The sequence below is a fragment of the Falco rusticolus genome, chromosome 1 (genome assembly GCF_015220075.1).
Source record: "Falco rusticolus isolate bFalRus1 chromosome 1, bFalRus1.pri, whole genome shotgun sequence".
In the NCBI taxonomy this organism is placed as follows: Eukaryota; Metazoa; Chordata; class Aves; order Falconiformes; family Falconidae; genus Falco; species Falco rusticolus.
In genome coordinates, this window is record NC_051187.1 from 122554488 (window position 1) to 122577450 (window position 22963).

At 46.9% G+C, this 22963-nt stretch overlaps 1 protein-coding gene across 2 annotated transcripts in view; it reads left to right on the top strand.

The window, feature by feature from the left end:
- The first annotated feature begins 7785 nt into the window (after positions 1-7785).
- Positions 7786-22963, top strand: part of ACSL1 (acyl-CoA synthetase long chain family member 1) — a 42685-nt gene continuing 27507 nt past the window's right edge. Inside the window, exons 1-2 of one of the 2 annotated variants that reach the window (XM_037398773.1) lie at positions 7786-7896; positions 17030-17257. In XM_037398773.1, the coding sequence (XP_037254670.1) occupies positions 17063-17257 (195 nt within the window). In that variant the 5' untranslated portion in view covers positions 7786-7896; positions 17030-17062. Of the gene's footprint in view, positions 7897-12181; positions 12259-17029; positions 17258-22963 lie in introns of those variants that run through there. The other variant, XM_037398784.1, reaches the window with a different exon arrangement.

Below are 22963 nucleotides of genomic sequence, written 5' to 3' on the forward strand. Positions count from 1 at the left end.
GGGATGTTCAGTGTGCTGTAGTCTGGCACCACTTGGGACTCTGCTGTTCAGTTCTGTGTTAAACATGTGCTGGTGAACAGTAAACTCTACCAAATAAAACAACTTACTCCTTTTGTCAGCCAGAAAAATTGTGCTTGGGGTACGTTCCGGCAGAAGAGATGGTATTTTATTTTTTGACCCAGATACTTTGTTTCTTTGTTGGAGTTTAAACATGATAAATATTTAACTACTGAGCTTTCTTGCTCTGATTATCTCGGTGTAATATTTTACTTAATATTCAGTTAAGCAGATGGAACATCATTGTTGGTTTATGTATTTCTGTAATATAGCTTTATACCTTGCAGCTTCTGTTCTCGAGTAGATTTAAGAAGTAAAGCATGTAAACTTTATATTTTTTGTGTGATGCCTTTGACCCTCAAAAAGATAGATATACAGAGGAATGGCGATGGGGGAAAATATTTTACAAGAGGAAAAGTGAACAAGTTGGCTTGTTTGTACTGCACTTGCAGAAACAACCAGCAGAACATCCTAAGTTTGTGGTTTTACTTAAATAACTCTCAGATTTGAAAAGCTTTATGTTCACTGTTTGCATGAAGCAAGTAGTAAATCTGCTAGTAAACTTGTGCATACATACAGCTTGGAGGAGGAAGGATGCAACCTGTGAACCGAAGTTCAGAGAAAGGAAACGGACTTGTGGCAAATTAACTGGCTTTAGCACAATTTAATCTGTTGTTGTTTCATGCTGGTTTTTCCAGTCCTGTGTCATTACATAGGTACTTTGCCACTGGAGGAAATAACACTTTTGCTAGCCTAACATAAGCAAACTGTATCAGTTGTGGCCAGGTTGTCGTCTTTTTCTGAACAGAATACTATTTCCATAGGACTCCTTTACTCCTTCGTATCTTCTGGGGTTCAAACAGACTCCCCACTGCTGTGGGAAGGGCAGTTCCTATGTGCTGAGGGTGAACTAAACAGAGACTTTGTCAGTTCGTACAGCCGTTGGTCATCAGAAGATCCCAAGCCATAAGCTACATATTTATGTTCAATGGGGTAGAGAGCAGAAGGAGAAATATTTGATAAACAGAGACAGTAACAGAAAGTGAAAGGAATAGTAAGTGAAGTTGAAAAATCCTTCCTGTGTTTTAAAAAACCCACAAAATCCTCAAAACTGAACAAAGTAATTACATGTTTAAAAACATTCGCCTTTTAAGTTCAGGCTAACTAAAATAGGTTGCTTTTAAGTTGGCTTTCTAGTTTTGTTTCTATTTTTTTCCTGAAAAGTCTCCCTATATATTTGTGTATGTATGTGCATACGTATCATGTCTGTCTTCTGGCATGCAATAGAAGTTTTGCAATTATTTTTTTTTCCCTGTGCATTTATACAGAGGATTTCTTAAACATTTTGTTTTCCTGGTTGGTTACCTCAGTGTTCAGAAGACTAATATTTCGTGGAACTCGGTACATTCGTGACTTCCTTACTTCTGTCATTCTAAGTTGAAGAACTATTTAAAGTAACATAATGAGCATGACAGAAGCATCGTTTAGGTTGGCTCTGCGCAGACCTTTATCCAGCTCATACATCAGTATGTTTGAGCTTGTGTTCATTCGTGTGTAAGGAAGACAGATGACTGTGGTCTTCGGGAATCTCCCCAAATTTATTTTTCTCTCTCACCTAGAGCAGAGTTTCTTACTTCTGGTAGGCTCTTACATTTGGGGTATTTGCTGTTGTGCCCAATACGATGTATTTCTTAGGTGAAAACACACCCATATGGGGATAAAAATGGCATAGAAATGACCAGCTTCAGTTGACTTCAACAAACCAGTTCATCTGTTGGAATCCTACAATATCTTACGCTAGTCTCTTCTTCACACAGTACCTTCTTGTCCCAGCTCTAGCTGCCATTTAAGCTCAAGTCCCTCACTTCAAGAGGGATGTAGAGGTGTTGGAGCATGTCCAGAGAAGGGCAACGAAGCTGGTGAAGGGTCTGGAGCACAAGTCTTATGAGGAGTGGCTGAGGGAACTCGGGTGGTTTAGTCTGGAGAAGGGGAGACTCAGTGGGGATCCTATCGCTCTCTACAACTAACTGAAAGGAGGCTGTAGGCAGGTGGGGAAAGGTCTCTTCTCCCAGATAACAAGTGACAGGACAAGAGAAAGCAGACTCAAGTTGCACCAAGAGAGGTTTAGATTGGATATTAGGAATTTTTTTTTCACTGAAATAGTGGTGAAGCACTGGAACAGGCTGCCCAGGGAGGTGGTGGAATCACCGTCCCTGGAGGTATTTAAAAAACACGTAGATGCGGTGCTTGGTTACATGGTTTAGTGACGGACTTGGCAGTCCTGGGTTAAATATGGACTTGATGACCTCAAAGGTCTTTTCCAACCTAAATGACTCTATGATTCTATGAAAGAAACTTAGGTCCCCATGTCGCCACTGGCTTTCATTGTGCGGCAGGAATGTGTGCACTCACATCCCAGAAAGACAACCATACCCTGGGCTAATTCAAAAAAAGTGTGGCCAGCAGGCAGAGGGAGGTGATTCTACCCTCTGCTCCATGCTGTTGAGACCCCACCTGGAGCACTGCGTCCAGTTCTGGAGTCCCCAGCACAGGAAAGACATGGACCTGTTGGAGCAGGTCCAGAGGAGTGCCACAGGAATGATCAGAGGGCTGGAACACCTCTCCTGTGAAGAAAGATTGAGAGAGTTGGAGCTGTTCAGCCTGGAGAAGAGAAGGCTCCAGGGAGACCTTATTGTGGCCTTTCAACACTTAAAAGGAGTCTTACAAGAAAGATGGGGACAGGCTTTTTAGCAGAGCCTGTTGCGATAGGACAAGGGGTAATGGTTTTGAACTAAAAGCAGGTAGATTCAGACTAGGGACAAGGAAGAAATTTTTTACAATGAGGGTGGTGAAACACTGGCAGAGGTTGCCCAGAGAGGTGGCAGATGCCCCATCCCTGGGAACATTCAAGGTCCGTTTGGATGGGGCTCTGAGCAACGTGATAAAGTTGAAGATGTCCCTGCTCATTGCAAGGTAGTTGGACTAGATGGCCTTTCAGTGTCCCTTCCGACCCAAACTCTACAATTCTAGGAATACCCCAGGTGACACGCAACCAGACATATATTTCTGTGAGAGTGGGGCCCACTGGTGTCACCTGCCAGGGCCCTGGGGACACCTGTAGACCTTAATGAATGCTGAATGTGGATTCAGACCTGCTGAATGGCAGAGCTCAGAGGGCCGTGATCAGGGGCGCAGAGCCCAGCTGGGGGCCTGTAGCCGGTGGTGCTCCCCAGGGTCAGTGCTGGGTCCAGTCCTGGTCAGCCTATTCATCAGGGACCTGGATGAAGGGACGGAGTGTCCCCTCAGCCAGTTTGCTGATGATACCAAACTGGGAGGAGCGGCCAGTTCAGCAGAAGGCTGCGCTGCCCTTCAGCGAGCCCTGGACAGGCTGGAGAGCTGGGCAGGGAGGAACCTCGTGAAGTTCAACCAAGGCAAGTGTAAGGCCCTGCACCGAGGGAGGAACAACCCCAGGCACCAGCACAGGCTGGGGCTGACCTGCTGGGGGGCAGCTCTGCGGAGAAGGACCTGGGAGTCCTGGGGGACAGCAGGTTGCCCATGAGCCAGCAGTGTGCCCTGGTGGCCGAGAAGGCCAATGGTACCATCCTGGGGGTGCATTTGGAGAGGCATGGCCAGCAGGTCGAGGGAGGGGATCCTCCCCCTCTACTCTGCCCTGGGGAGGTCACACCTGGAGTGCTGTGTCCAGTTCTGGGCTCCCCAGTTCAAGAGAGACAGGGAACTGCTGGAGAGGGGCCAGCGGATGGCTACGAAGATGATGAGGGGCCTGGAGCATCTCCCTTATGAGGAGGGGCTGAGAGAGCTGGGGCTGTTTAGCCTGGAGAGGACTGAGAGGGGATCTTACCAGTGTCTACAAATACCTTAAAGGCGAGTGTCAGGAGGACGGGGCCAGGCTCTTTTCAGTGGTGCCCAGTGACAGGACAAGGGGCAACGGGCACAAACTGCAGCACAGGCAGTTCCTTCTGAATATGAGGAAGAACTTCTTTACCTTGAGGGTGGCACAGCACTGGGACAGGCTGCCCAGAGGTTGTGGAGTCTCCTGTGGAGATGTTCAAAACCCACCTGGATGCAACTGTGCAACCTGCTCTAGGAGAACCTTCTTTAGCAGTGAGTTGGACTAGATGATCTCCAGAGGTCGGTTCCAACCCCAACCATTCTGTGATTCTGTGATTAATGGTCCTGAGCAGCCTCACCTGGGACCCCCACCCCTGCCCCTGCCCTGTGGTCCAGGGTGCGGTCTGGACTACGCCATACCCAGCCCCATACCCTGCTCTCCCATGTTCTTGTTTTGATTTCCCTGGATGGAGCCTGGACAACATTGCAGGTAGTTGGTGGCCAGCCCCGTCTCCTGGATGGGCCCTAGACATGCGTCCCAGCCTTGTCTCCAGTCCTGGTGCTGGATCCTGCTGTTCTCCACTGGGTCTCTGCACGGACCCCAGCCCTGACTTGTCACCTCAGCTTGCACAGGGCTGTTGGCAAACCCCCGTGGTGCCACCTGCCCAGGTGCCCTGGCACTGCTCCTGGGGGAGAGCATTGCCTCTGCTGGAGTTGCCCTTGGCTCCTTGCTCGCTCCCTGCTATGGAGTGACCCCACTCCCTCTTCCTGCTCCGTGGCTTTTCCTGTCAGGGCTTAACGTTCCCTTTCTCAAGTGGATGAAACAATTACAAACACAAACCAAACATTATTCCATTTCCCACGAGGAAGAGGGTTGACAAGACATAAGTAACTATGCCTGCGCCACGGTCCCAGTGTGTCATGTTTTTTAATTGCAATATATGCTAGACATTTTGAAGTGCTTATTTACATAACATTTCTTTGGTTTTCTTCTCTTGAGATTCCGTGCGAGTGTTAGCAGATGCAGATACAGTATGGTAGAAGGCTAGGCAGTCTGTTTTGTATAAAAATGATACACGTGGGATAACCTGATTCGGTAGAGTGATGTGCATGCCCTGTAAATCAAAATAAAAACAACACAGCTAAGAGGCTGGTTGTTTTTTTCCTGGCAGACGCTTAACTTACTTTGTCAATGATAGCCAATGCACGTATATAAGAACAGTACTTCGGTATCAATATTGTTGGGAAAAGCAAATACCTGTGCTGAAAATTCTATAATATGCATAGATTGCTGAAATAGAAATGCTCTGTTTTGGGTAATCTATTTACAGGATAATTGCCCTGTTAATGTAATGGTGCTGGAGAGGAGTCCGAGAAAGCTGGTTGTTTTTCTAAAGATTGCCTTCTCCAAGCTCAGCAGTGGTCCATCCCAAAGCGCAGGCAGTCAAGCAGACTTTAGTCATCATTAGGGAAGCCACACCTGGAGCACCGTGTCCAGTCTGTGCTCCCCAGTACGAAAGAGACAGGGACATACTGGAGAGAGCCCAGTGAAGGGCCACGAATATGGTCAATGGACTGGAGGTTTCCTCATACAAGGCGAGGCTGAGCAATGTGGCATTGTTCAGTCTCAAGAAGGGAAAGCTTGGGGGTAGGGGGGATGCTTGTTGGTGTGTATAAATACCTATTTGGGGGGGAAAGAAGAGGGAGGCAGGCCCTTCTCAACAATGCCCAGTGACAGGACAAGAGGCAACACCCCCCCCCCCAAAAAAAAACCAGGGAGTTCCCTTTAAACAAGAAACCCAGAAACTCCTTTTGGATCTCTTTATTTATTATTTCGTTTATCTGATATACTTAATGAGAGTGGATTTCCCTAGTGAGATGGGTTTAGAGCCTGTATGCCCTGTACACTGATAAAAAAAGTTGGTGACATCTCAAATATAATTAAAAATGTGTATGTAGTTGCTAAAGGGTCCTAGCCCCCCCTGATCCACAGGAGCTCCAGGTTCGTTACCTCCCCTGTGTAAGATAGACAAAATCTGCAATTACAATATTGGACTATGAGCAGCTCCTACTTCCCTGTTGTCTATATATGTTTTACTACATAGCTTGGTTGAGACTGAGCCTGTCTCTTCTCTGATAAGCTGGAAAAAAGCCAATTTCAGAGTAACATAGTCCCTGGATGTATAATCTGGTGAGTGTCAAGTAGGAGTAGATACCTGGCACTAGCGAGATGCCTATTTAAAAATTGCGAAGCTGGGACTTTTGCAATTCCATGTTGATGACAGGATTCATGAAAAGGTATGTAGGGGGGAAAGAGAGAGACTTTTTAGAAACCCTCTTTCCAGTGAGAGACAAGAGAAACTCAGTTCACTGAAGCTTCCCTGAGAGAGGGCTAAAACATGTGGTTTATGGCCTTTAGAAACCCAGATGTGGGGAAAAATGTGCTAATGAAGGATTAATTAGCATAGTAGAAACAAATCATAATGAGTTTTGGTGGCTGGCAGATGGAACCTAGAGGGACAAAACATGAAGTCACCAGCGCCTGAGATGGTCTATTTCTGCATCGCTTGATTCCTTCATGCAAAACCCTGGACCCAAGGCAAAAACCACGTGGCAGAGTCTGGCTGTGTCTATGTGAGCATGGCGTGTAGCGCGATAGGAACAAACCACCAGAGCCCAACCGCGGCAGCGCAGCTCATGTCCACGCCGCCTGGCTTTGCTCGGGATAGTTTTAGTGTTGCTACGGACTCCATGCCTGTTAGCAGCTGCAGTCAGGTCAAATGACCTTCTGGATTATGCGTTACCATTTTCCTTCCCTGAGAAAGGAATTTATTTTGCATTTCCGAGCCCCTCTCCAGCCTCAACCCAAGTGCAGCTAAATGGTGGCTATCAGCAGCTTCACAAGCGCCGTCTTCCTTTGTGCTAAGCAGTGAACACGGGCTGGTTCCCTTGCTAAAAACCTCGTTTCGCAGGAACTCCTGTGCCTGGCATAATCCAGTATGAACTGAAGCATCAGGAAACGGGGGTTACCTTTATGGAAAATATAGGTACCACCAATAATTTACAAAATATTTATACATATATTAAAAAAAAATCGGTTATTTCAAGTGTGTGTGTGGGTTAAGGCTATACGTAATATATATATTTTATATATATTATGTGTGTATATATTTTATGTATGTTGCGTATAGCCTTAACCCACACACACACTTAAAATAACTCAAGTAATACCTACAAAACACCGGGAAACGATGGCGATGCAGAGCGTGCAGCACAGCGGGCCCAAGAGGCGCGGGCGGATGATTTACAGGCCGAGGGGGCTGAGGCAGCGCAGGGCCAGGCGCGTCCCCTCAGGGCACTGACACCGCGTCCCCTCACACCGCCGGGCACTGCCACCGCCGGGCCCCACACACCGCGTCCCCTCACACCGCCGGGCCCCTCACAGACCAGCTCCAGCGGCGGCCAGCGGGTTACTCCCCGCCCCGCAGCAAGGTCATCGTCCTCTCCCAAACCCCTTCACAGCGCCACACGGGCCCCTGCAGCCCGCTCCCCCCGGGGGCAGAGCCGTAAGAGACGCTCCCCCCGCACCCTGTCATCTGGCCTTGCCAAGGTGTGAGGCGGCGGCCCCGCCGTGCCCGCGCTCGCCTCGCTGCCCCGGGCTTTCGCTCCGGTTTGTGCCCGCCGCCCTCACCGCGGTTTTGTAGGGCTTATTGTGGCAACCCCCGGCGCACCGGAGCGCTGCCCTGAGCGGTATGGGGTGGCGGCCGTAGCCCGTCCGCCGGCCCGGGGGCGGGGAGGGAGGCGCGGCGGGGCGGCCGGGGCGGGGGCAGGCCCAGGCCCTAGCGCCCGCCGGGCGGCGCGGGCGGGAGGGCGGGCGCAGGAGGCGGGATCGGCACACGCACACGCCGCTCCCGCCGTGCTCGGCTTAAATAGGGCGGCGTCGGGGGAGCCGCGCACAGCCGTGGTTGTTGTTGCCGCCGCCGCCGGGAGGTGAGCGGGGCGCGGGGGCACCGCCGCTGCCGCCCGGGGCGGGGGACGAGGCTGCGGGCCCGGCCGCGCCGATGGGCGGGCAGGGCTGGGGGCTGTCGGCCGTCAGGGACGCGCCGGCCGCAACTTGCCCGGCCGCCGCCGAGGCGGGCTGGACTCGCCGGGGCCTGCCGCTGCCGCCCGGCTCCGCGGCGCTGGGGCGGCCTGCGCGGCCACTGTCACCTGCGGGGCCGGGCGGTTGGCGAGGGGTGGCGGGTGCCGGCGGGGCCGTCCCGCCGCCGGTCCCCTCAGGCTGCCTCCCCGGGGTCGCGGTGTTTTCGCTTCCGCCCCGCGCTGGGATGAGCGCCCCGTGGAGCCGGCTCGGCTTCCCCTCGCACAAAAGCCTTCAGGAAAGCGTAGCCGGCTGCCTCCGGCCTCCCCCGGCGCTGCGGCAGCTCCGGCTGGCAGGGCATTGTTCGGGCTCCAGCGCTGCCCGCTCCCCCGGCACGGCACGGCCCGGCCCGGGGTAAACAACCCTGGCCGCGGGGTGGTCGCCGCGGCCGGCGCCGCTGTCGGGGCAGCGAAGCCCGGCGCTGCCCGGGTGCCCAGAGCCCAGCAGCAGGTAGCAGGCTGGGGAGCGCAGTGCTGCGTGTTGACCTGAGGGCTTTAATGTTTAGTTGCTTGGACCTCGTCCTCAAGTAGGCTGTTCTCACGGGCACGAATGCAGCAGGCACTTGAAGCAGCTTTTATTTTTGTTTTTCGTTTTAAGCGGTTGAGAGCGTGTATGGATATGTAGCGTAAGGCAAACTGGCCTAAAATGGAAGGTTGAGCGACTTTGACTTTGCAGGCCTCCCCTCTGCTGCTGGGTAGGACTTACAGTGCTACAGCGCGGGGATTTATCCTGGTTACACGGTGCTTTTGTTCTAGGATGCATACATTTCTCGTTCCTGTTGAACAGGAATTGCAACACTTGGAGTCTTCTGAATTTCTAAAGGCCATGTCGGTGAGCTGTCTGGGGTATTACAGACACCCTCTTGGACCTAGTAATCCATCTAAACGTATGCCTTGCTTGGGTGAGGGTCTGAGATATGATGGTCATGTCCTGTGATAGGAAGGAGTGACAGCTAAAGAAACTGCTGTAGAAACCCCATGGTTCTGATTCTGTAGATAGACCACAGCTATTCCACGCAGTGTTAGCAGATATTTTTTTTTTTTCATCTACATTGCTTTACAGGGAGCCATAGAGTTTTCTAAGCTTGCTCCGGAGTGTTTGTATTTGCATGTCTGCTTTGGACCATGCTCTCAAACTCACAAGCTGAGATTTCTCAGCTCAAGAGATCTGGATCAGATTTCTTGGATCAAGAAATTCTGAGTATAAGAAGGCATTATTGAGTTTACTGAAAAAGACTTATTTTACTCTTGCAACAGCAACAATATTAATAATGCAAAAACTGAGTTCTTCATGGAACCACATTGTTGGTACCTGATTCTCTAAACTGCAAGAGTATCTAGCTCACTTGTATTGGAATATGAAAATGACTGATGGGGAAAATCTATAGCTTGTAATTATAAGTAGCTGTTGTGTGTAGCATATTCAATTCAAGGTCTTGAGCAAAGGGCCTTGGCCTATTCTGTGGACTGCATGATTATAATGGATTGTAAAGGCAGCTTCTAAATCTGGTAGATGCTGGTTTGCAACTACAAATCTGCCAACATGAGGTTGGAAGTAAGTCTTCAGTTCTTGAAAAGCAAACCCCCAAGTAGCCTTTTGCTTCAAGGGCAAGTACAAGACTGGTATTGATAGAAAAAAGAAAGCAAATAATTCAAAATGGAAGGAAAGACAACTTCAAAATGGTTAGCTGGGTAAGTGACTCTCCTATTTCTTGAGTGAAGTCTGTGTAGCTAGCTGATTATCCTACCTCATTGCTCCAGTAGAAATGAATACCACATGAGATTTTTTTGGAGGAGATAGAGGTCGGTTATACTTTCTCTGTCCTGGGTGTGTTGATCTCCAGTGGGGGAGAGAGTAAATGGTTTCTTCTTTCTTTCCCCTCCAAGAAAACAACGCTTTGACTAATGTGAACAATAGAAAATAGTAGTAGGTTGGTTTTCTGGTTTGTTTTTCTAAGTCCTGATAATACATTTGGTAGAAATAGGTAGGCTCAAAAAGGCTAATGGCACAAAATTTTTCAAATGTGCAGTAGAGAGGGGGAGAAAGATATTTTGGCTCAAGGAGATACATTGCTTGATAAATTGGGCTTCTGGTAGTCTGATGGATAGACTGCCTGCCGTATCCTACTTCCCTGCTGTGCTAAATTAGAAGTTTAGATATGTTAAATATTTTAATATGTTAAATATAGCCAGTGGTAACGCCCCAGAAGTCCTCACAATTAAGAGGGGAGACCGTTTGTTCATTGGTTTTGTGTGGGAGCTTACAAAGCCATGTGGCTCAAGGAAGCACTGCTGTACAACATTGACCTTTACAGGCAGTAGGCTGAACCCTGGCTGCAGATGAGGGGCTTGCGTTTCTGGAGATCCTGCCTGGCTCCTGCAACAAGGACACTTAATAACACAAGGCTTCTGCTCTTTCTTGCTACCTTCCATGCTGGGAGTTACTCAGCTACAGAGAGTAAAATATGATAGTAAAATATTCCCTTTTTTGTTAGGATTTTAATCTTAGTAGTACTGGTAGCTTGTCCAAAACTGACTGAAAACAGCATGCATGGTTTTATAGAGAGTTAGAGGAAAATTTTTAAATCTTTTTTTTGTAGTTGGACTCCTTAAGGTTTATAGCAGAAATGCATTATATTCTGTTTGGAGAAGATTTCTGGCTTTCTCTATGAATTTTTGTTCTTAAACCCAGAACTCTTAAGCTTGTTAGTTTGATACTGCATCTGCCTTGTTTTGAAAACTTGGCCTCCGCAGCTGGGCTGCGTTAATAACCTGGTAAGGATGGATTGGTTTCCTAGGAAAGCTAGAAGAAAATGCTTACTATCACTGACACAGAGGAAACGGGGATATCTTAATATCAGAGGTCAAGAGGTTGCTTTGTAGTCATCTTTCTTGTGATGCTGGTGTTGGGAGGTCACTTGGTGAATCAGTTGCTTCTTCTAAGTTCTTACTGATCTGTCCAGTCTCATAGTGCTAAGGGTTATGTTTATTTTTTTTAAGCACCCTTCTGAATGTAAACACTGTCTAGTGTGATGCAATGTGGTTTAGTGTACCTGACCCAGGTTGCCTTCTGCTAGACTTCAGGTGACAGAAGTATGAGTAAGGAAACTCATTCTTGCAGAGTCTTGGGTGAGCACTTGAAGCTGTGTGTGAACTTGATGTTGCATACTGGGCTTTCTGAATAAATAGCCTTTTCCTGGGAGGGAATGAATAATTGGTGTGGTCTACTCAAGCTGTTAATGTCACAAGAAAGCTGCTAGTTTGTAGCAGTTTGCTTCTGTAGGGTGATTTTTTTTTTATCTAAACTGTATTTAGATTGAGGTTAAATTAACAGAGTAATGTCATGATGTACTTGCAAATCCGTTGTAGGGGTGCAATTCTAATGAATGGTAACTTAGGCTGCAAAGTAGTTACTTGTGACCATCTTCTGTGGCCTTTGAAGATGAGAAACTGATAAGACTGTTTAGTGAGGTGTTGTGTGTGTATGGGCATGCATCAAAGGAAGCTTAAATTGATCACTGTCTCAAACCAATGCTTCCTACTAAAACGTTTTCCTTAATATACAGGGTTGCCAAGCGCTGCTGGAGGACTGTAGTTGCTCAAAAGGCATTGAGCAGGTTCTTGTCATGTGGTTCAGCTCCTGAACTTGAATAAACTCCAGTGACCTCATTGGTGTGCACTCAGATTACTTGTTGGACATCATTAAGAGGCAAGAATCCAGGTGCTGTTCCATTTGCCTACAGCCAAATGTCTGAGGACAGGGCTGTGACTCCCCTTGTAGATGGAGACAGTGATGCATCAATATCAGATGTAGTGCTCCTTAAAGGTTGTAGCAAGAGTCTTAACTTCAGTTGCTGCTTATTAGTAATCCCTATGGCCCAGCTGATGGGGCTGAATCCAGTTTGTAGGCTGCTGCCCTCCAGTCCTGCTTTGTCCCAAGTGCAGGAATAGCAACTGAACCAGCAGAGGCAACCTGAACCACTGCATGATGCCCTGTGGTTGCTCAAAGCCAGACTGGGGGGCTGAAAAGGGGTTGGAGGTGGTGAATATTAAGGACCTGCTGATTCCTCTCTGAATAATGGGATACATTCCTCGCTAACAGCTTTTTATTTTAGTTCCTCCCTTTTTACTGTTGCAGGAAAGTTGATCTGTCAGTTGCTGCTTTAAAAGGATTTATAGCTTTGAAGCCTGGCTGGGTGATCTAGGTGATTCTGGGTAAGATGAGATACTTTTTTTTTTTTTTATGGTGGGGGGTAGGTGGAAGAGGAGGTCAGAATAGTGGATTAGGCTGTTCAATAGTACTTGATTTGTTCAGGGAGGTCCTTTGTGGCTAAGGAGAGACTGTCATGTCCTATATGACATGACAGGCTGCACTACAGGTGACATGTTGCTGTTGCATTTGTGTTATACAAAGCTTAAACGGAGGATCCTCCTTCAGGTTTCAATTACCTATGCTCCTTTGCTGTATCTTGAGGGTGGTTGTGGTTTCCTTACTGGTTAGTTTCGCTCTGTCGTAGATGGTTGCAAGACGGTCAAGTTACTGTCTTGACTGTAGGGCTGGGGAAGAAAGTCCTGGGAGCATCTGCATGCAATGTTTGGAGTTGCATGTTTTAAGGTGTAATATCACAACAGTCCGTCCCTTTCCCCAGCCATGCTGCCCTGTTTCCTCCTGGGACCTAGTGGCTATCTGGTCGTCCAGACAAGAGTTGATCTAGCTGAGGACTAGTATCAGAACTAAACCAGGAAAATGGTGTTTGCTAGATGACCTCCCTAGTGTGACTGTACAACCAGATGAGTGCCTGTCCAGCACAAAGAAGGTTTCAGGAGCATGTATCTGGCACAGGTTAGACTGACTGAAATTTAAGATGATTATAAATGTACTTTGAGATGAGGATTATGTATTTTATTCAAAAGAATTTCTCTTGTTAATAGTTTTGTTGCACCTGCTTTTATACTCAATAAAGGGGCTAGAATATGGTTCTGCACTTGCTCTTTCAAAGGATGAGTGAAGAAAGACTTAAGTAAAACAGAGATCTGTGGGAGCTGTGTAGCGTAACCTGTAACAGTAAGAAAACAGCAAACTGCAATGGCAAGTAGCTGTTGGGATAACCCAAAGGTATTATATGGGTGGCTGATCCCCTGCTCCAGCATATCCTAGTGAAAAAATCTTAGTGCCATGTTACCCATAATAAGAGATGGGCAGCTCGTCTTGCAGCTTTCTCCTGTCTGTAAGAGGCTGCAGAAATAACACAGCCACTTATTTTACACCAGGTAGTGGACCTGCCTTTATGGCAGGCCACTGCAGTGCTAGTGTGCTGTTCATCTAAATATTAGGATAGAGGAAGAGAGGCCGTTGGTTCTTGGGGTTGTTTTTCTTAGCAATACAGAAGCTGATGGCTGTTCTCTTCCGTTGCACTCGAACGATGTCTGGCTATGGATAGACAATAGGCAGGCTGCTGCCGGCTGTAAATAGCCCATTGTACACTGAGAGTAGGAGCAGCAAAGAACGGCAGAGTCCTGCCAACTTGGGTCGTTGCCTTGAGATACTGGCTCTGCTGTAAAGAATGAGTCTTGGGTGCTGTGGGCTGTGTGTGCGTGTGTGTGAGCAGAGAGTTGGCTTTGTCTCAGCCATACAGAGCTCCTTAACCAAATTGATATGATGAGTTCAGAGGGATGCTTTCATGGGCTGGATTTTTGGAACTGCTGTTTCTGTGGAGGTGGCCAGGACAGGTAGTTATCTCTGAAGCAGTTTTGCCCTGTTATTAAAACCACTTTCCTCTCTCTGTCTGGTATTGTTTCTAAACTTAGGAACAAAGATCTACTGGTTGTGTTGAGGAAAGTGCTTTTGACCTCAGACACTGTCCGTTCTGCTCTAAGATTTTTGCTATATGTAGCAACCAGAGTATCACAGACTGGTACTTCTCTTATCAAGGATCTTCTTCCTTTGGGTCTCCAGCTGTGACTTATAATCATCTGCTGTGTCCTGGCTCACGCTGGGTCTGAGCTTCCGAGTCTATTCCTTGTGGTCCAGATCCTGTCTGGATGAGAAGCAATCGCAGGCCCCATGTCTGTGAAGACAGCATGGCTTTTTTGCTTGTCTTGAGTGAACAGACTTAGCTGGGTCCTTCCTTGAGGAAAAGGACTGCAAGCAAGATCCTAGCTCCACTGAGAAGATCTTTGTGTCTCAATCTAAAGGCTTTGAACTGCGCTCCCTGGCCACGGTAAAGACCCTGGATGTCTGATGTGATTGGAGCATGAGCCAAGTAAATACTGAGATGGATCAAGGAAGGATGAGAGGCATTGAAGCCTTCTTTCTTGATGGGGTGTGTTTGGATACATATGTTAAGAATGTGAGTTTATTCTCCCTGTTGCATTTGGCTTTGTCTTAAATACAGAAAATGGAGAGTTGGTAGGACTTGCAGATGGTGTTAAAGCTAGGAATTGCTTAGTCTGGGAGAAAACTCTGTCCTAACCTTGGCTTTTGTGCTGATGAGGCAGAAGGTATAATAAAAAAATGTTATCCCTCAATATAAACCTAAGCAGTAAAACATATCATTAAGTAACTGATAACTTGTGGTATAACTGCTCAAGAGAGGTTTTATGTTTACAGGCTGCTCTACAAACAACTGGTCAAGGAAATGAAGAGTAGTGGTGGGTGTATCTTTGCTTGTCACCTAGGCTGAAATCATAGCAGCTCCTTGACTACAATGGGACTCTTACGTGAATAAAATGATCACGTTTACTTCAGTTATTGTTAGCTGTAATAGCACCACAGCCTTTTGAAAGAGTGTATCTCTAATTACATTGCCTTCCTAAATCATAGTGTGTGCACGGGACACATCATGACTAATGCAGAGAGAAAAGCAAGTGCCTTGTTTTAAGTCGAAGGTGTTTACTGTGAGGCTTGAGGAGGGAAAAGCTAAGCTTGCTTCTAGCCTTTACATACGTTATAGCCCCCTTTTATCTAGTTTCATAACATGGTGCCTCATATACACAGAATTAACTTGTAAGCCAAGACTTCCTTGCCGGAGTTACTTTTTATTCTTACTGTTCATCTGTGTATGTTAAAACTTGAGGTAGTTTTCATGCCTGCAATGCTAATGGGCATGATGATACATAAAAAGCAAGAGTATGGTAATCCTAACTGTTAAGTCGGTAATTCACTTTTTTTTTTAATACTTTTATGCCAAGAGAAGGTGAAGAGGTTCCTTGTTAGCATATTCAGTTCATCTCTACCTTCCATTGCTACAGCCTGATGTGTTGTGGGTTTTGAGTATAGTCTGCTGTGTATTATAATGCAAATAGCCAAAAGGCATTTCTGTAGGGCGGCCCCGCACTGTGTATCTAGGTGATGCAGCCCTGTACCCTGAGGCTATGCCACAAAAGAAAAGTGGGTGGGAAAGGGCAGTGCCTGCAGACTGAGGAGCACTCTGTGGGTCTGGGACCCTTCCAGAGGTGGAACTTGATTCTATCCTGACACTGCTCCCATCCATGACTTTACTCCAGCCTGTCCTTCTGCTAACATTGTGAAACCGTGGGCCCTTTGAACCAATTTTTACAGCTTTTTTGCTGTCTCTAGCAAATCCTTGTCTAAATACTAGTTAGACTTTTTGTGAACTAGACAAGTCTTGTGTTGCCTGGTTGAATAACGGATTGCAGCAGTAAAGATTTCAAGGGCAGACTGTAAACTAGAGATTTTCCCATAGAAATGCAAAACCTTAGCCTGGTATGGTTGGTTTTAAAACTAATAAGCATATAATTCTGCCTGTCTGGATTTTGGTGTCTCCTGCAGTGGTGTGTTGTTACACAGTATGTTCTAACTATTTGACCACATATCCCGACATTCTTTAGGACATTTGTTTAACTTTATTGTCCATAGGAAATGGCCAGACCTACATTATCTAGGTCAACGCACCTCTGCTGTTCAAGCAAGCAGGAAAGCGTTGCTTCCCCCTGCCCCAGCCAGGGAGCAGCCATTGTCGGCCGGCCCTGGGTGGCATGGCAGGAGGCTGAGGTGGTGACAGGCACCGGTGAGCGCCGCTGCCAGCCGGGCTGGCGGCCGCCCTTCAGCGGGCGGTGGGGTGACCGGGTGCCGGCTGCCATTGGCCACGGGCAGGCTGGCCGCCTGCTGCTTACCTCTCACCCAGTGGGCAGGAGCTGGTGGGTTTGGCATGTGACAAACGTCCCGGGAGACCTTGGCTGTGGAGGAGAGCACCAGCTGAGCTGACTGCAATCCCTTTTTTCCGTGGCTGGTTATTTGCTGTGGAATATCCATGTCAGCGAGTGCTGGCGGGGAGCAGCCTTTTTCAGCTCTTCCTTCTGTGTGAACGTGAGAAATCAAATGTGCTTCCTGTGCTTGATTATATTGCTGTGTACTTCTGCCTTGGGCCTCCTTAGATGCTGCTTTAGGCTGCCTTATGACCAGAGATAAATAGCTGGCATGGTGCTAGGAGAAATGGGCAGCTTGCTAGCACAGAGGAGCTACAGGAGGTTACCAGCTTTGAAGGCAGCTTGTTGAAGTGAGCTTTCTGTGTGTGATTGAAGGGAGAGTAGAAAAGAGAGTTTATTTTACTGGATTTAAGAGATGAAAAATCCTGCTCCTGCTATGCCACCACAGGATTAGGATGCTCTTTGTTGTGTTAATCAAGGCAGGTTAACATTTTAGCCCTGCCCTTCCTCTCCTAGACTTCCCTGTTTGACACTGTTTGATCAGTCTTATAGTACAACTACTTATTTTGCACTTGTGAAATGCTGTCCTTTAACAAAACTTTTGCTTTTTTCTGAAACCTCCTGTCAGCCCCACCTGTTTTTCTGGACTATGAACCAGTAATTGCTTGCTTAATTGCAGCACATAAGCCTAAAGGTATTGCCTGCGTAGTGGCAGATCAAGTTATTTCGTTAGTGGGAAGCCAGTAGGATATATCACTCCCACAACAAGGGGGGGTGTGTTCAGATTTTTGTGTGTAACTTTCTTTCATATCACCAGATTCCAGCGTTGGGACAGCTGCACTGAACTGCAATGCAAGCACATGAGTTGTTTAGACACCTACGAATGCCAGAACTTGGGGATGTCAGACAGTATGTGCGCACCCTTCCAACAAATACGCTGATGGGCTTCGGTGCTTTCGCAGCTCTCACAACCTACTGGTATGCAACAAGACCAAAAGCACTAAAACCACCATGTGATTTAGCAATGCAGTCTGTGGAAGTAGAGGTAAGTGTCACTTGATGGATTTTGAAGCCTAAAGGTGGCATTCAGAGAGACAAAACACTGATTAACATAAGAGTGTTTCTCAACTTGTAGTGTGTGGGAAATACGCTTCGGGGCATGTTTGTGTTTTTTTTCTGAAATGTGGCTTGAACTCTCGGGTTTTTTTGGCTTTTCAAATTTGAAAACCGGATCGAAGTTATAGTGGTAGTAACTAGCATGGGAGAGCAAGTCTTTGGGCTGAGAAAACTGAGCTTCTGATCTGACTGGTGGCAGGAAACCTGTGCCCGTTAGAATTGGCACAGTGTGTTTTCAATTCCTGGCCACGTGTTTAGCTGATGACCTATTAAATTAGGTCTTGGGGTCAGAGTGAGTATGCTGCTGTATACTGATTAGGCTAGTACTTTTCTGTTATATATAGCTTATAATAGCTGACAGATGAGACTTTGTATTGGGTTACAAGCATGAAGGTGGTACTAATTGTCCTTAGATGATCTGCGGAATAATATATTAGTCCTGCGAAGAGATCCCAGCCATGGAGTAAGTTGAAATTAAAGCAGCCACCTGCTAAACTCTGGATGTGCTTAGTTTTTATCTTGTGCTGTTTAGAGGCAGACAGAGTTGCTATTGGGTGGTGTTTTTTTCATCGTGGAGTCAAATATGGAAACAGTCTGACTGGGAGTAACTGTTGCTTAGAAGCAAATATAGACAACTGATTACATGGCTGGGGTTTCCTGAGCAGCAGTCGTTATATCAATTCCCCTGTTCACTGCAGAGTCAAGATTTTACCGTTACTTCATTCTTTCAAGAGTGCCTCTGTATTTCTTCAGGCTGCACAAGGCGCTTCCTCCTTTTGAAGGAAGGAGACTGCTTTGAAAGGCTGTAATCTTCAAGGGAGATACTTACTAAATGTAGGATTGTAAGGCTGGCAGTATCTTTCATTGATAGTCAGAAACTACCACTGTATATTTTTGCATACATACTTGCAACTGAATTCTCCCTTTATAGCATTCTTCTGTGTGGATATACTGCATCTGGTTGTCCTGTATCAAATGCAATTAAGATGGCTTCTTGTGCTTAAGAGTAACATGACTACAAACTGATGAAATGAATGTGGCAGAGCAGTTTGGAATCTACAGCACGTAGTTTTCATGAAATTTAGCAAAGCAGATTCCTGTCATGGTCTCAAATTAGGCACTTCCTTTGCCATGTTTCATGATACTGAGATTGAAGAATAAAGCATTAGTTGGCCCCTCCATTCAAAAGTTCAGTTAGTGCCATTTATTTTCAGATCATCTTCCCAGTATGGTATCCAGTAAGCTTGCTGACAGGTCATGTTACTATAGCAAGTAATGGTCTGCTGTTAGAAGTACACAAAGGGGAAACAAATATGCTCTGGCAATGTGATAATTGCCAAAAATGCCTCTTGTCAAGGAACACGTGTAGAGTAAGGATCCAGAGGTCAGATTTTGCTTATCTTGGTGATCTTTTCCCATCCTGACAGCAGCCACGTAGTGGATAGAATAATCTTGTAGAGCAGCCTGTTTTGGTGGCTGGAATTACCTAGCAGTGAAAGCTTTCCAGCTCTGGAGGGCCTCACTAGTTTGGTATAGACTTCAGCAAATTTGGGGAGCTTTGTATTAGAAGACAGTAAAATAGTGGCTCTTAACTGGCCATAAGCAAGCAATTTGTCACTGGTTTTATCTGAGATTCTTGACAGCAGTCTCAGTTCATTGCCTTTACCATGAAATAGCTCATCGCTGCTGAATTCTGTGATTGAAATCGTTGTTTGGTAGCATGAGACTTCACTAAACTACTTAATGCATCATTGATCCATGTTGTACTAATTACCAGCGTCTCTTTGATCAGAGCAAGATAGGTATAACAGCATTATTTTTCATTGCCTCTTTAGAAAATGCATTTTAATGGGAAGATGGATGAACAGTAGTAAAACTCAAAAACCAGCTGAGCATATTAGCATGTCTTGGAAAGAAGAGCTCAGATTTTGAGAACACATTGGAATGAGCAAGATCTATCCAGCTTTGTTTATTGACAGTGCAGATATAGCCCTTAATGTAATGTTGTAAACTGTACCAAACTAATCAAATGAGAATGTATGTTTTGAAGCAAGTTTCAAGTGCCTGTTAGAATTGATACTCTTATGACAACGGTAATGAGTGTAATAGAGCATTTGGGATTCAGTTTCTCACTGCATTTTTGTTTAGAATTTCACTTACCTGCATTCTCTTATACATGTGTTCAGCTATGTCACTTCTTATTGTCACTTCTACAGAAGAAAAGTATCAAATATTGCTCTCGGATTATGTCAACATTTTTTTCTGGCTTAGCAATACAATATTAAAAGACTTAGAGAGTAAGCAATGTGCCTCAAAAAAGACATGGCAGAAGGTAATTCCTCTTCTCTACTGTTCTGGTATCTAATCTACCTGTTCATTAATGGTAACAGTTTTGAACTATAAACAAGCTTCTGTTAATTTTTACTTGTGGCTTATTTCCTTGGCCTCTAACAAAGTTAGATGAAGTCGGTGACTGGAGTAGGGTTTCTACACGTTCTGGTAATAAATCTTCATAACATTATATGGGAGGGAAAAGGATCCTATTTATTTCTGTTATACGTCACTTCCCATCTCTGGAAAGCTTCGATTTGGTAAGCCAGGACCCAGTGATCCATTTTAACCATCACTGAATGAACGTAAAGATTGCACACTTAGTTGAATATTGGTATGGAGAGTTACTGAGAGTATCAGCTCTTCTAGAGTAGATACCATGATGAAAAGATACGGAGTATGATCTTTAAAGTATACATACTACAGTTAGGTTTCACTGAAAGAAACCCTCTTGTCTTCAGAGCTCCCAACCTGATCTCTCTTCAGGGGATCTTCTCAGAGGTAAGGTGAAAATCTCTCAGGATCCACTTTAATCTTGTCTCCCCTCCTACTGACAAGGGACTAATGAAGAGCAATTCTAAATAAAGTCTGACTAGTGTGAGACTGTATTGCTGAGACTTGTGCTACATTAATGGTAGAAATAGGGTATTAGTCCTATGCTCCAGACCACTGATCATCTTTGAAGACCTCTGCTGGCCCCTCTCCAGCAGTTCCCTGTCTCTCTTGAACTGGACACAGCACTCCAGGTGTGACCTCCCCAGGGCAGAGTAGAGGGGCAGGATCCCCTCCCTCGACCTGCTGGCCATGCCTCTCCAAATGCACCCCAGGATGGTACCATTGGCCTTCTCGGCCACCAGGGCACACTGCTGGCTCATGGGCAACCTGCTGTCCCCCAGGACTCCCAGGTCCTTCTCCGCAGAGCTGCCCCCCAGCAGGTCAGCCCCAGCCTGTGCTGGTGCCTGGGGTTGTTCCTCCCTCGGTGCAGGGCCTTACACTTGCCTTGGTTGAACTTCACGAGGTTCCTCCCTGCCCAGCTCTCCAGCCTATCCAGGGCTCGCTGAAGGGCAGCGCAGCCTTCTGCTGAACTGGCCGCTCCTCCCAGTTTGGTATCGTCAGCAAACTGGCTGAGGGGACACTCCGTCCCTTCATCCAGGTCCCTGATGAATAGGCTGACCAGGACTGGACCCAGCACTGACCCTGGGGAGCACCACCGGCTACAGGCCCCCAGCTGGGCTCTGCGCCCCTGATCATGGCCCTCTGAGCTCTGCCGTTCAGCCAGTTCTCAATGACCCCACTGTCCCCTCGTCTAACCCACTGAGCTTACCTGTGAGGGTGTTATGGGAGACAGTGGCAAAAGCCTTGCTGAGGTCAAGGCAGACAACATCCACCGCTCTCCCCTTGTCTACCCAGCCAGTCATTCCATCACAGAAGGCTATCAGGTTGGTCAGGCATGAACTACCCTCGGTGAATCCACTTTGTCTGTCCCTGATGACCTTCTTTTTCTCCACATGCTTGGAGATGACCTCCAGGATGACCTGTTCTATCACCTTTCCAGGGATGGAGGTGAGGCTGACGGGCCTGTAGTTTCCTGTGTTGTCCTTGAACTTTTTGAAGACTGGAGTGACACTGGCTTTCCTCCAGTCCTCAGGCACCCCTCCTGTCCTCCATGACCTTTCAGAGATGATGGAGAGTGGCTGGGCAATAACAGTTGCCAGCTCCCTCAGCATTCAGGGGTGCACCCCATTGGGGCCCATGGATTTGTGGGTGTTGGTTTTGCTCAAGTGATCTGTCGTGTGATCCTCCTCAACCAAGGGAAAGTCTTCCTTTCTCTGGACTTTCTCTCTTGCCCCCAGGGTCTGGGAAACCTGAAGGCCGGCCTGGGCAGTAAAGACTGGAGCAAAGGCAGCGTTCAGGAACCCCACCTTCTCTGGGTCCTTTTGTCACCAGGGCACCCACCTCATTCAGCAGTGGGCCCACATTTTCCCTAGTCATCCTTTTGCTATTCATGTACTGTAGTCCTTGATATCCCTTGCCAGATTTAATTCCAAATGGATCTTAGCCTTTCTCATTGCTTCACTGCATGTTCTGATACCATGCCTGTATTCCTCCCAAGTGGCTTGTCCCTTTTCTACATCCTGTAAGCTTCCTTCTGAGGTTTGCCAGAAGGTGTTTGCTCATCCATGCAGGCCTCCTGCCCCTTTTGCTTGATCTTAGTCATAGGAATGCACCTATCTTGAGCTTGTAGGAGGTGATGCTTGAATATTAGCCAGCTGTCTTGAACTCGCCTACTTTCTAAAGCCCTAACCAAGGACCTTCCTGGAGGAATCCTGTGGAAGTGGCCGAAATTAGCTCTTCTGAAGTCAGGGTTGCAGTTCTACTTACTACCCTGCTTCCCTCATGCAGGATCCTGAGCTCCACCATGTCACGGTCACTGCAGCCAAGGCTGCCCCCAGCCCTCCCATCCTCAACCAGTCCTATGTTTGTGACTACAGTGTCCAGGAACACACATTGCCTTGTTGGTGCTTCTACCACCTGTGTCAAAGTTACTGTCAGTGCTCTGCAGGAGCCTCCTGGACTGCATGTGCCTAACTGTGTTGTCTTTCCAGCAGATATCAGTCTTCCTTGGGAACCAGAGCCTGTGATCATGAAGCTACCTCCAATTGTCTGTAGAAGGCCTCGTTGACTTCCTTATCAGGTGGCCTGTCATAAAGTCCCACAACAGTGTCCCACATGTTGGCCTGCCCCTTAATCATTACCCATAAGCTTTCAACCTGTTCTGCATCCACCCCCTAGGGTGAGCTGGATGCATTCTAGTTGCTTCCTCACATAAAGAGCGACTCTACCACCTCGGCTTGCTGGCCTGTCTTTCCTAAAAAGTACATAGTCGTCCATGACAGCATTCCAGTCATGCAATAGCTGAACAGCTTTGGCTATTGATTTGAATGCAAGTGTATGCCTGTCAGATATATTAAATCTTGCTTTAAAAACCCAAATACTTCTGTTTGGCTCCAGTTCTGCTAAAGCATGTAGAAGGATAGGATATAAATAAACACTAGGATGTCAGCATTTTCTAGTAGTAAGAGTTTGGATTTGTGACGCTGACTTCACACACACACACACACCCCCCATTAAGTTACGAATTTTAGCTGTTGTGTGCTTACCTAGGGATCAGCATGCTTAAAATTATTAAATTATATGGCTGGTTTGAAGACTAGTTTGTATTTCTTGCTCCTCAGAATATACATGTTGGTGACCTAAGCACCACTTATAGTATACTTTCCATCTTGGGGAAAATAGAAATTGG